General features: G+C 42.6%; 1 protein-coding gene across 3 annotated transcripts in view; it reads left to right on the forward strand.

Annotated features, from left to right (window-relative positions):
• The window catches only part of fbln2 (fibulin 2), a 144,222-nt gene that overhangs the window by 86,259 nt on the left and 43,739 nt on the right, over positions 1-14,224 (forward strand). For all 3 annotated transcript variants that reach the window (XM_067998699.1, XM_067998700.1, XM_067998698.1), the window contains exon 8: positions 10,192-10,398. In XM_067998699.1, coding sequence (XP_067854800.1) covers positions 10,192-10,398 — 207 coding nt within the window. The remainder of the gene's footprint in view (positions 1-10,191; positions 10,399-14,224) is intronic.

Raw genomic sequence — 14,224 nt, forward strand, 5'->3', positions numbered from 1 at the left:
GCTGTCATATCAAAATGGTTGCATAAGTAGTAACACAGATGGTCCTGGTTTCCGTGCTAAGAAAAGAAAAAAATGTGTTGGAAACAATACCTTGGCTCTGGCTCTGAGGCTGTCTTCAGGTGGAACCTGATGAAAAGAAGAGAAAAATGTATACATGTTGGCAGGAGGTTCTGCCAAATTCCAAACACGAGTGGAAAGTAGTCTTTGATGTACATTACATAAAATCCTGCAGTGCTCTTGGTTGTTAGCATGATTTGAACTCTATCTCTGACTGCATAACTAACAGAAGGGCATAATTATACTTGAGGTTGGTTTACTTAGTTTAGAATGTCAAAACTAGAAAAATGAAGCGACTGTAAATTTTAAGGGTTATAAAGAAACATACAGATGAAAAGATATAAAGGCAACAGATATTGTGATTTAGAATCATTTATTATGAAATCTCATTATTTCTGAGGACCATAAGACCATAAAACCATAAGAGATAGGAGCAGGAGTAGGCCATTCGGCCCCTCGAGCTTGCTCTGCCATTTAATGAGATCATGGCTGATCTGATTTTTACCTCAACTCCACTTTCCTGCCCTTTCCCCATATCCTTTGACTCCCTTGCTGATCAAAAATTTGTCTAACTCAGCCTTGAAAGTATTCAATGACTCAGCCTCCAGAGCTTTTTGGGATAAAGAATTCCAAAGATTCACGACCCTCTGGGAGAAGAAATTCCTCCTCATTTCCATCTTAAACAGGCGACCCCTTATTCTGAGACTATGTCCCCTCGTTTTAGATTCCCCCATGAGGGGTAACATCCTCTCAGCATCTACCCTTTCGAGTCCCCTCAGAATCTTGTATGTTTCAATAAGATCTCCTCTCATTCTCCTAAACTCCAATGAATATAGACCCAACCTGTTCAATCTTTCCTCATAAGACAACCCTTCCATACCCGGAATCAACCTAGTGAACCTTCTCTGAACTGCCTCCAGTGCAAGTATGTCCTTCCTTAAATAAGGGCACCAGAACTGTACGCAGTACTCCAGGTGTGGTCTCACCAGCACCCTGTACAGTTGTAGCATGACTTCCCTGCTTTTATATTCCATCCCCTTAGAAATAAAGGCCAATATTCTGTTTGCCTTCTGGATTACTTTCTGCACCTGTATGTTGACTTTTTGTGTTTCATGTATGAGGACACCCAGATCCCTCTGTACCGCAGCATTTTGTAGTATTTCTCCATTCAAATAATATTTTGCTTTTTTATTTTTTCTCCCGAAGTGGGTGACTTCATATTTTCCCACATTATATTCCATCTGCCAAATTTTTTGCCCATTCACTTAACCTGTCAATATCCCTTTGCAGACACTTTGTGTCCTCATCGCAACTTGCTTTTCCACCTTTCTTTGTATCATCAGCAAATTTGGCCACAAGACACTCTGTTCCTTCATCCACGTCATCGATATATATTGTAAATAGTTGAGGCCACAGTACTGATCCCTGCAGCAACCCGCTAGTTACAGATTGCCATTTTGAAAATGACCCTTTTATCCCGACTCTTTGTTTTCTGTTAGTTAGCCAATCCTCTATCCATGCCAGTATATTACCCCCAACACCATGAGCTCTTATCTTGTGCAGTAATCTTTTATGAGGCACCTTATCGAATGCCTTTTGGAAATCCAAATATACTGCATCCATTGGTTCCCCTTCATCCACCTTGCCCGTTACATCCTCAAAGAACTCTAATAAATTTGTCAGACATGATTTCCCCTTCATAAAACCATGTTGACTCTCCTTGATTGTATTATGAGTCTCCAAATGTCCTGCTACAACTTCCTTAATAATGGATTCTAGCATTTTCCCAATGACAGATGTTAGGCTAACTGGTCTATAGTTACCTGCTTTCCGTCTCACTCCCTTCTTGTATAGGGGTGTTAAGTTTGTTTTTCAATCTGCTGGGACCTTTCCAGAATCTAGTGAATTCTGGAAGATTACAACCAATGCATCCACTATCTCTGTAGCCACTTCCTTTAAGACCCTCGGATGCAAGCCATCAGGTCAAGGGGACTTGTCAGACTTTAGACCCATTAGTTTACCTAGTACTTTTTCTCTAGTGATAGTGATTGTTTTTAGTTCCTCCCTCCCCTTTGCCCCTTGATTTTCTACTATTATTGGTATGTTATTAGTGTCTTCTACTGTGAAGACAGATACAAAATATCTGTTCAGTTCCTCTGCCATTTCCTTGTTTTCCATTATTATTTCCTCAGACTCATCCTCTAAGGGACCAATGTTTAGTTTAGCTATCCTTTTCCTTTTTATATACTTGTCAAAGCTTTTACTATCAGTTTTTATATTTCTTGCTAGTTTACTCTCATAATTTATTTTCTCCCTCTATTATTCTTTTAGTAATCCTTTGCTGGTTTTTAAAGTTTTCCCAATCTTCGGGCTTACCAGTAATCTTTGCCATGTTGTATGCTTTTTCTTTTAACCTGATACCATCCTTGACTTCCTTAGTTAGCCATGGTTGGTTCACCCTTTTTGTGGAGTCTTTCCTCCTCACAGGGATATATTTTTGTTGCGAGTCATAAAATATCTTTTTAAATGTTTGCCACTGCTTATACACCATCATACCATCTAATCTGTTTACCTAGTCCATTTTACCCAATTCCGCCCTCATTCCTTTATAATTGCCCTTATTTAAGTTTAATACAGTAGTTTCAGACCCAAGATCCTTGCTCTGAAATTCTATCATGTTATGACCACTGCTTCCCAAGGGATCCTTTAGTTTGAGATCATTAATTAATCCTGTTTCGTTACCCGTTACCCAACCCAAAATGGCCTGTTCCCTGGTTGGTTCCCCGACGTATTGGTCGAAGAAACAGTCCCTAATACACTCCTCCTCAGGACTATTTTTGCCAATTTGATTTGTCCAATCGATGTGAAAGTTAAAATCGCCCATGATTATTGCATTACCTTTTTTACAAGCCCCCCTTATTTCCTGATTTATATTTTGCCCAACGGTGTAGCTACTGTTAGGGGGCCTATAAACTACTCCCACCAGTGATTTCTTTCCCTTGCTATTTCTTACCTCCATCCAAATTGATTCGACATCTTGATCTTCTGAGCCAAGATCCTTTCTCACTATTATACCAATTTCATCCTTTATTAATGTACAGAATCTTACAACACCAGGTTATAGTCCAACAATTTTATTTGAAAATCACAAGCTTTCGGAGGCTTTCTCCTTCGTCAGGTGAATGTGGAAATCCTTGAACGTTTCGCATTTATATTCAGAGAACAATACCTGGTGATTACAGATAATCTTTCCAACTGCCCGTTGTCAAGGCAATCAAAGTGTTCAGACAGAGAGGTGTTACCTACAGGACCACCGAATATACAAACGGCCCGAACACAAAACAGAGAGAGGGAGAAACATCCGAAAGGAAGAGAAAGACAGAAAATGACCCGTTGTATTAAAAACAGATAACTTTTATTCGCTGGTGGGGCTACGTGTAGCGTGACATGAACCCAAGATCCCGGTTGAGGCCATCCTCATGGGTGCGGAACTTGGCCATCAATTTCTGCTCGACGATTTTGCGTTGTCGTGTGTCTCGAAGGCCGCCTTGGAGAACGCTTACCCGAAGATCGGTGGCTGAATGTCCTTGACTGCTGAAGTGTTCCCCGACTGGGAGGGAACCCTCCTGTCTGGCGATTGCTGCGCGGCGTCCGTTCATCCGTTGTCGCAGTGTCTGCATGGTCTCGCCAATGTACCATGCTCCGGGGCATCCTTTCCTGCAACGTATGAGGTAGACAACGTTGGCCGAGTCACAGGAGTATGAACCATGTACCTGGTGGGTGGTGTCCTCCCGTGTGATGGTGGCATCTGTGTCGATGATCTGGCATGTCTTGCAGAGGTTGCTGTGGCAGGGTTGTGTGGTGTCGTGGACGTCGAGCAGAAAAAGCTTGTGATTTTCAAATAAAATTGTTGGACTATAACCTGGTGTTGTATCACCGGCATCTCCACATCATCCTTTATTAACAGAGCTACCCCACCACCTTTACCTTTTTTTCCTATCCTTCCGAAATTTTAAATAACCCTGAATATTTAGCTCCCAACCTTGGTCACCTTGCAACCACGTCTCTGTAATGGCCACGAGATCATACCCATTTGTTTCTCTTTGTGCCGTCAATTCATCTATCTTATTACGAATGCTGCGCGCATTCAGATAAAGAACCTTTAATTTTGTCTTTTTGCCATTCTTTCCTACACCGGCCCATTTGCTAGTGCACTCTTATGTTTGTACGCTCTGTCCCTTCCTGATACACTCTGTTTATCATTATCCCCATCACTTTCTTGTACTACTTTCTCATCTTTTTTCCTTATCAATCTAAACTTCGCCCCACCTGAGCCCTCCCTTCCCCCCCCCCACCCCCATTTCATTTAAAACCTAGTTTAACGGATATTTTAGATTAAAGGACATTTTCTGTTATATTATACTGGAACAAAGTTAAAGAGATAAAGCTTTTGAGGTACTGAAAAGACTTTACTTTAAATACATAATGCATGACCTTATTTTAAATGTAATCTAAAATATAGCACAGGATAATATACACTAAGCAAAAGTGCCAGTCTCTCATAAAATAAATTTTCATATGAGAACATTTGAAACAAGAAGTCTGAATATAATTGTGTGCAAATTGCAGCTACTTTTGCCTACAAAACAACAATGACCAGATTTCAAAGGTAATTCATTGGCTGTGAAGGGCGTTAAGTCATTCTGAGGATGTGAAAGGCACTATATGAATGGAAGCTCTTTCTCATCAACAATGGATGATCCAATGCTCGGAAATGACAAGTACTCTTTTTAAAATCTATCCGGCATATTTTTTAAGGTGATATTGGCACTAATAAATGCTTTTTTGCAGTATACATTTTTTGTCATGTGACAAATTTTTAACTCAAGAAGGAGCAACTTTGTTGAAAGTACAGGAAAATTGGACTATTTTACAGAAAGTCCAGCATTTAGATTTGAACCATTACAAAAAAAAATTGACCTACTTATTTTCAGTTTGGAGCCATTTTCCCAATGGTCTCCATACTAATAGTAATGGATTAGCATCCATAAAAATAGAAAAGCGTAATGGAGGCAGTCTTGTTTAATACGGGCTGCTCTCAAATTTTCCATTGTTTTTGAATGAGCAGTGATGAGGACAAACAGAAGGAACACTTGAAGCAATACTTAAATAACAAAAGAAAAGTACTTTTTTTCTCAGACAGCTGGAGTGTGTCCTCAGCATTTAGGTCTCCACCCTTGTGATTATATGATATTTTCTTCTTCAAAGAATATTATTCACATTTTCCTATACTTGCCACTAGGTTACATCTACTTCAGGAAATTCATATATTCCAATAAAGGCATTTAGAGCCAGCGCTGGAAAATAGCTGCAGCTGATAACTATTTTCCATTGGTGGTAAGCCCACAGCAAAATCACAGCCTGCAAAAGTAAAGAGGCACAAGTGGATAAGTTACGATCACCAAGTTTCACTTGGATTATTTTGAATTCTGATGAATCATACACTATTTCAGATCATTAGTCATATTTTCCCAGTTTAGCTGTAACAAAGCAATTACATCAGTGGGTTTCCAACAGTTCTACATTATTTCTAAGCTCGGATATGCTCACATCCTTTTGCGATATAAGGCATGAAAGTCAAATGCACAATAGCAACACATGAACTGAAAGGAAATGATTGAATATGAAAATGATTAAGAAGTTGCATCATTAGAAAAAAAATCTCAAAGTGCCTTTTTAATAATTTGTTCATGGGATGCGGGCGTCGCTGGCAAGACCGGCATTTATTGCCCATCCCTAATTGCCCTTGAGAAGGTGGTAGTGAGCCGCCTTCTTGAACCGCTGCAGTCTGTGTGGTGAAGGTTCTCCCACAGTGCTGTTAGGTAGGGAGTTCCAGGATTTTGACCCAGTGACGATGAAGGAACGGCGATATATTTCCAAGTCGGGATGGTGTGTGGCTTGGAGGGGAACGTGCAGGTGGTGTTGTTCCCATGTGCCTGCTGCCCTTGTCCTTCTACGTGGTAGAGGTCGTGGGTTTGGGAGCTGCTGTTGAAGAAGTCTTGGCGAGTTGCTACAGTGCATCCTGTGGGTGGTACACACCGCAGCCACTGTGCGCCGGTGGTGAAGGGAGTGAATGTTTAGGGTGATGGATGGGGTGCCAATCAAACGGGCTGCTTTGTCCTGGACGGTGTCAAGCTTCTTGAGTGTTTTTGGAGCTGCACTCATCCAGGCAAGTGGAGAGTATTCCACCATACTCCTGACTTGTGCCTTGTAGATGGTGGAAAGGCTTTGGGGAGTCAGGAGGTGAGTCACTCGCCGCAGAATACCCAGCCTCTGACCTGCTCTTGTAGCCACAGTATTTATATGGCTGGTCCAGTTAAGTTTCTGGTCAATGGTGACCCCCAGGATGTTGATGGTGGGGGTTTCGGTGATGGTAATGCCGTTGAATGTCAAGGGGAGGTGGTTAGATTCTCTCTTGTTGGCGATGGTCATTGCCTAGCACTTGTCTGGCGCGAATGTTACTTGCCACTTGTCAGCCCAAGCCTGGATGTTGTCCAGGTCTTGCTGCATTCAGGCACGGACTGCTTCATTATCTGAGGGGTTGCGAATGGAACTGAACACTGTGCAATCATCAGTGAACATCCCCATTTCTGACCTTATGATGGAGGGAAGGTCATTGATGAAGCAGCTGAAGATAGTTGGGCCTAGGACACTGCCCTGAGGAACTCTTGAAGCAATGTCGTGGGGCTGAGATGATTGGCCTCCAACAACCACTACCATCTTCCTTTGTGCTAGGTATGACTTCATGCAGGATTTCATGATGTGAACTTGGGGATGTAACTCGGCTGGCCAGATTAAACGTTGTTGGGGCTGGGGATGGAGGGAGAAGAGACTGAGTGGTGCAGTAGGTTAGACACTGTCCTTTGACTCTGGAATCTATTCCAGCATAGACTGATGGAATAAAAGTCTCCTATGTCTTCCATCTGTAAGGTTGCTGCATAAAGTGGCTTTGAGTAGTCTCAATCCGGGGGTTTGATTTTAAACCCGAGTGGATTTTGGGACGTTGGGGTTGGGAGGTCAGGGTGAGTGTGAAATGCACTCGTTGGCGTAAGTTTCAGGCCCAGGATATTTTAACACTCGGGCCTCATTTAAATGCCACCAGTCCACTTCCAACCTGAAAGCAAAGAGTGGCTGTCAGCAGGGTAAGATAGGGAGGCCCTTGGCCACCTGCCAGCTTGCAGTTAAGAGGCAGGGAGTGGATTTAGGGAGATGAAGGAACGGCGATATTTTCCCAAGTCAGAGTGGTGTGTGACTTGGAGGGGAACATGCAGGTGGTGGTGTTCCCATATGTTCCTACTGCCCTTGTCCTTCTCGGTGGTAGAGGTCGCGGGTTTGGGAGGTGCTGTTGAAAAAGCCTTGGTGAGTTGCTGCAGTGCACCTTGTAGATGATACACACTGCAGCCACTGCAGAATGCTTTATTCTGCAGCTAACAGCTTTATAATTGATCAGGAAATGCTTGATGCTGACATTGAGTGCTCAAAACAGAAAGTGTATCATTTCATGCCACTTGATCAGAAAAAGAAATAAATTTGTAGTTAAATAGTATAATTTTGGTTATATACACAGACACATACATATGTATGCGTTTCCTGTTGTCACGATTTTTGGTAACACTTTTATCTAAACATTTATAACGGTAATTTCCTATGTAAACTGTTACCTGTTATGATGTAGTTGCACGTTCTGGTCACCATGAGGCATTGCGTCATGAGTTTCACAGAGTATCTCAAGCAACTCTGGCAGCAGTTTTGTTTGCCTCATTTTTAAGGGGCCAGATTTTGCTGTCAAAATAGCAGTGAGGCTAATGGCGCTCGCCATTATTTATGTGCAAATAGTACAGCAACTTCAGGTGAGGGACAGATGCGCGCTTAAACTAAAATACCCAAAATTTGCTGTCCGAGTTGCTCCGCTCCGCCGTTAGCTTTGCAAAAACGACATCTCGCTCTCTGCCTCACCATTGAAATGCATTGAATGGCATGAAGTTGCTGTATTTGCATGGTAGACACGAACTATACTTGCCACGGAAAGTTAGGACTGGGCTGAAGTGACTCAAGGAGCCTGTCTTGGAGCCATTTAAGGTCCGCACCTATTTAATGAAGCCTGGATTCAGACAAAGGGAGCTTTTTAGCTGTCAGAGATTCTTTTAACGTTGTGCTAAGTGTTAATTACTGCAAATCAACCTCTCTGACATTGAAAAATAACTATTACATGTGTGGAATCTCATTCCTTCAGGTTTTAATTGTTGTTGGAGATTTAAAAATATGTAAAATTTTAAATTTTATTTTTTTTACTTTTCCTTTCTGTCTCTTTTTTTCTCTCTCTCTTAATCCAATCTTTCTTCCCTCTCTCTATTTCTCTTTCTGTACTTGATTTGACATTGAATTCACCCTCTCTAATCAACACTCCCTTCTCTGTTCATGCATGGTTAATTTCACATTCCTCCAATCTGATTGGTTAAGGAGATACACAGTTGCTTGCCCTGTTTCTCTCGCTCCCCTGATACCAGCTTGCACTTTCAGCAACTTGCCATGCATAAAAATTTAAAAACCTGCAAGGGCAAATCCAACTAAAGGCAGATGATGTTAGATACCCTGCCATAGCAAAATCTGGGCCAATATGTTTCCCACATAGGGCTCAATTTTGCATTGGTGGGGGGGGTGGGGTGGTGAAGGTGCGTGTGGTAAACCCGCATGAACAAAACTTACCGTGATCGCATGTTGATTGCTGATGATTAACGTCCTCTCTGGGTTTCGTGCCTGGCAGCCTGCCTGATTGACAGGCTGGCTGCCGTCAGGAGCTGCAACGCAAGGTTGGGCGAGAAGGAGAGAGAGCCAGACGTCATCCAGTGCTGGACTGGAAGACCAGGGGGGTGGGGGGGAAGGGTAGAAGATCCGTCGCTGGACTGGAAGACCGGGGGAGGGGGAGAGGAGACAATCGAGGGGGGGAGAGGGGAAGATCGGGGGGGAGGGGGAAGATTGGGAGGACATCGGGGAGGGGGTGAAGTGTGGGTCATCAGGAGGACATTGAAGGGGTGAAGGGGGGACATCGGAGCAGGAGACATCGGGCATCGGAGCAGGTTGCAAAGGTTGGTTCATTTTGTGTTTTCACTTCCGTCTATGGTTTTTTAATTTAGTTTATTTAATTTCTTGTTCCCTGATCCGGCCCTTGGCATGAATCAGAAGTGGTGGGCAAGCTGCCCAGGTAAGTTAAAAATCGTTCTGATTACTTCATCTGTCACAGGTAAAGTGCCTTAAGTACCTCAACGAGGTACATTTGGCTCTTTAACTGTCACTCCGCCGGCTTTAATTGCCGGCGGGACTTCCATTTTCGGGTTGTCCACGTGCACACAGAGGTGGGTCCCTGGGAAACTTGGAAGTAGGCAGGTTGGAACCGACTCCCGAACCCGATTGGGATTTCCGTGATTTTCAGAGCCCCCAACGCATCCACAATTGCCTCTTAAAATCACCCCAATGGTGTTTAAAACTCAATTTTTGAGTTTGTCATCAACCTCTTTGCAGGTCTCCCCTAGTGGTGTAGTGGCCAGCTCCAAGCCTGTCACATCAAGCATTGTACCCCATATTGTGACCTGTAATTCTGTCGTAACCTTTCTTGTCTTGCTCAGTTGTATCAAAATAACTGCAATTAGTGCTGCTCTGAACTTTCCTGTTGCTCTTTCTATTCCAAGTGCACTGACCTACGTATTCTTCCTCTTCCCTTCATTCGCACTTTGTTGAAATCAAGATTCATCTCAAAAATCCAACTCACTCTTTTCCAGAACTCCAAAACTATGAAACTAATATCATGTGAAATCTTTCTTCCTTCTATAATCTTCAGGGCTTTTAAAACCCAAGCTTGGTGTCACCTAATCACTATTTCTTGATTTACCTTGTCCGCCCTTTTTGAATTTGATGATGTCCTGCACGTTTTCAAAAAAGGTTTAATCTCCAGATTATCTCACCACTAGCTACACATTAGAATAAATGTTTTGGGCATTTCCAGAGATGAATGAGTTTTAAGTGATTTTCAAGTTGGGGTTTGCGAACTAAATAATTTGTTTTTTCTTTTCCTTTAAGTTTTAGAAACAGAAAGTCCTAAAGAAGCTCATTCTGTGAGTGAAGAAGAGGCCACGTTTAACTTTATAACTGATGGTGACACAGATGAATGTTCATTGTATCCCGGACAATTGTGCCAGCATTTCTGTATCAAAACATTGGCATCCTATGAGTGCACCTGTTTCCCAGGATATACACTGCAACCAGATGGACGCACCTGCAAGTCAGGTGAGAGGAATCTACATTTACTGTTCTCAAAATTACCTGCTTCTGCCATTAGAATCCAAGCCCTCAGCTATATTAAAGAGTGCGCATTGCATGGGAAAATCTTATGATAACATGAGTCAGGTTTTGCTATTCTTGCCAATGCATTTAATTTTTTACATAGCTGATCAGTTGACTTAATACAAGTTAGACACTTGACTGTGGACTTTCTGATTGGAGCCGAATATTGGCAGAGTGCAATTCACACCGGCTGGAAATCGAGTGGGCTGACCCAAGCACATTTTCCAAGATCAACTTGATTTTGCTGAAGTGGCCCCTTTAAGCTGCTGCTGAATTTTAAGTCCTGTATTAGCTTAAATTGTTTTGGCAGCACAACTTCAATTTACTTACCTGAGGAAAGTTTGTAAGGTCTGCAGGAGGGCTTAGAACCTCCTAATTTGGCAAGGAAGCGGTGGACATACTTCATGAAGTTAGGCAGAGAAGGGCTGCACTACTTGGATTGGAGAGAAACAGGACCCCAAAGGAGAACAGCACAATAGTAGTGACAGGAGGTGGCAAGGGCAGTGAATGGCAGCAGTACGTCAGAGTACACTGCAGCTCAGTGCCCCAAGAAGCTTAATGATCTTACCAAGCCTTCTCTATTCCAGTTGGGTGCTCTGATGTCTTTGGTGGCACTCTATAATCAGGTGATGGCGTTGATGAAGAGGGCATGTCTGGCCATGTGGGTGCGATCTATGATTCCTTGCATCTTGGAGAATCCTGCCATTTTTGAAATTTTACCATTCTGTCATGTTGCTTTCGGTTGTCCATTGGGAAGTAAATGACCTAGCTTGTTCTAGCAAACAATTCATCCATAATTTGTTTTTATACCTGTGCATAGCTGATACTTAGTTGGACAAAGGACCTCATTATAGGAGTGCTGTCAGGTGCGTGTGGTGGGGATGAGCTATAGATCACATTGAAGCATGTGGCATAACTCCTGGTGGCTTCCTTTGTGAAGTACAGACTCCACAAGCACTGTCCCTGTGTCAAGTTGAGCTAAGTGTGCCTTGATCTATATATTCTGATGTGGGGCTACTGGAGCATGGGTCTCATGTGCCTCCTCTACTGCCTGACAAACCTTTTCTCCCTCCATTGCTCCCTTTCTTCCACCAAAAAAGCAAGATACAGGGGTATTCCTAATGGGAAATCCATTGTGACCTCTGTAGAATCCGGGCGGGAAGGGGATGGGGCAGAGGGACGGGGAAGACAAAACAATAAAAATGAAAATCGGCTGAGAAATAAGCTTTTTATGACTCTTCCAAAAGTACCTGGGTCCTTTAAATCAACTTCTATCTTTTCGTCACTGTCCAGCAAAGCTGAACGTCTCTTTTAAATGGGTGTTATTTAAATCAGTGTTATTGAGATGGTAATGACAGAAAATGAGATGTATAACATCATTGTGTTAATACTTTCTGGCAGGCACTTCTGTCACTGGGCGGAATTGACATCAGAAAACTGGGCAGAGGAAAAAGTGGGTGGAGATTCTGCAAACCCCATTTCCTGCCCCTGCTTTCCCAAAACTCGAGGGGTACATCTCAGAAAATCAAGGCCTTGCTGTACATTTTTAATAAAAGTTTGCACAATTTTGCTTGTTAACCCACTCCAAGTTTTAGAATATGCGAAAGTGCATGCTGACTAGATTTGTATCATAGCCAAACAGATGTTAACAATTATTGACTTTTGTTAAGGAAATACCTTTTTTTTTCGTACTTTACATAAGGCTGAATAAATGATAATGCCAAGAGAGTGCTGTGCTATCTCAAATATCTCCCCTTTGCTAGTGACTGGATTGCATATGAATTGTAAAGGCAGATTTTTGTTGTGAATGCATGTCCAGTGGGAAACAGATTGAGGATGCCCACATGGAGTTAATAGCCCTAACACATCAGCACACATTGCAAAGAGAAGATCTTGCTATGTCAGCACAATGTCATTCTGCTCTTCCTTCTCTGTGTCCTGGGTTTAAATGCAACCAGAAAGATAAATTAAAAGTCCCCTCTCTCAAAAGGCAATGGCTGACAAGTAAAATATTTTAAGGAAGTTTTCCCAGCTGGCTTGAGGCCATGTCACGATGCTGCTCTAAATTTGGCACTAATTTCTATGATTCTATAGCAGGGGAGTGGGACTAATTGGATAGCTCTTTCAAAGAGCTGGCACAGGTACGATGGTCCAAGTGGTCTCTTTCTGTGCTGTATGATTCTATGATAACTTAGTAAGCTTTTTCAAAAGAGTCACAAGAATAGCAAGTGTGGGAACTTGATATATCAACACTGATGCAATTGCAATGTGTTTGGAGGCTGGAGAGTCTTTTCTTGTCTCATCTGCTATTCTTTATTAGATGCACTGAGTGAGAGATGGGAGAAAAAATATTTGCCTCAGGAGAATTATCACATATTTATGACTTAAAGCATAAATGTAATACCTGAAATATTTTATGAAGAGGTAATTATTTATTTTAAGTAGGGTCCCAGGGAAAACTAACTATGTACAGAAGTCCCACATTGATTCACTAAGTGCATCAACCTCCATAAGAGCTTACATAATTTGGTCCTGAGCTGCTTTGTAATTTCCATCCTTACTCATCTAGAAGAAATTATCCATGAAGGGATATTATTCTAGGTTCTCTAACTGTCAAACAACAAATTATATTTTCTATGCAATTTCCAACCATTTTTTAGAAACCTGTTCGTGGTCTAGTTATATGTATTGTATAGCAGACCTTTGACATTCATATTACCCATGACAGGCTTGAATGAATGTTGGATTACTACTCATGTACTGGATGCAATGGGGGAGAAAGCTGACAGATCTAAGTTTGACCCATTTAATCTAAATCCCAATCTATTTTCAACTTTTACAACCAACAACAACAATAGCAACTCGCATTTATATAGTGCCTTTAACGTAGTAAAATGTCTCAAGGAGCTTCACAGGAGTGTTATCAAACACCGAGCCACATAAGGGCAGGTGACCAAAAGCTTGGTCAAAGAGGTATGTTTTAAGGAGTATCTTAAAGGAGGAGAGGTAGAGTCGGAGAAGTTTAGGGAGGGAATTTCAGAACTTAAGGCCTAGGCAGCTGAAGGCATTGCTGCCAATGGTAGAGCGATTAAAATCAATCCTTGCGCTAGGGGCAAGAATTGGAGGAGTGCAGAGATCTTGGAGGGTTGTAGGGCTGGAGGAGGTCACAGAGATAGGGAGGAGCGAGGCCATGGAGGGATTTGAAAACAATGATGAGAATTTTAAAATCGAGGTGGTCCCGGACTGGGAGCCAATGTAGGTCAGCGAGCACACGGGTGATGGATGAACGGGACTTGGTACGAGTTAGGTTGCAGGCAGAAGAGTTTTGGATGAGCTCAAGTTTATGGAAGGTGGAAGATGACAGGCCGGCCAGGAGACCATTGGAATAGTCAAGTCTAGAGGTAAAAAAAAATGGATGAGGGTTTCAGCAGCAGATGAGTTGAGGCAGGGCCTCAACCGACTTAATGGGGGCAATTTTAACCCTACCTGAGTGGTGGAAAATGGGTGGATTGACAGTTAGAAACAACCGAGTGACTTACCCGCCAATGTCCTGCCTGGATCTCGCCATCTTCCATTGTAGCCTGCTCTTCTGAGTCAGCAGGGTCCATCTTTAAATATGCAGGTCGGGGTCCGATGGCGTCATTGAGCTCCGACTGCAATTACAACTCTGGCCTAAGCGGGGAAGACACTGCGGCTTTCCTGATGGGTGAAGACAGTGAGTGATGGATCCGGGACCAGAAGTGGCCATTTAAGGTAATTTTTTTTTTAC

Source organism: Heptranchias perlo, chromosome 17 (genome assembly GCF_035084215.1).
Source record: "Heptranchias perlo isolate sHepPer1 chromosome 17, sHepPer1.hap1, whole genome shotgun sequence".
NCBI classification, from domain to species: domain Eukaryota; kingdom Metazoa; phylum Chordata; class Chondrichthyes; order Hexanchiformes; family Hexanchidae; genus Heptranchias; species Heptranchias perlo.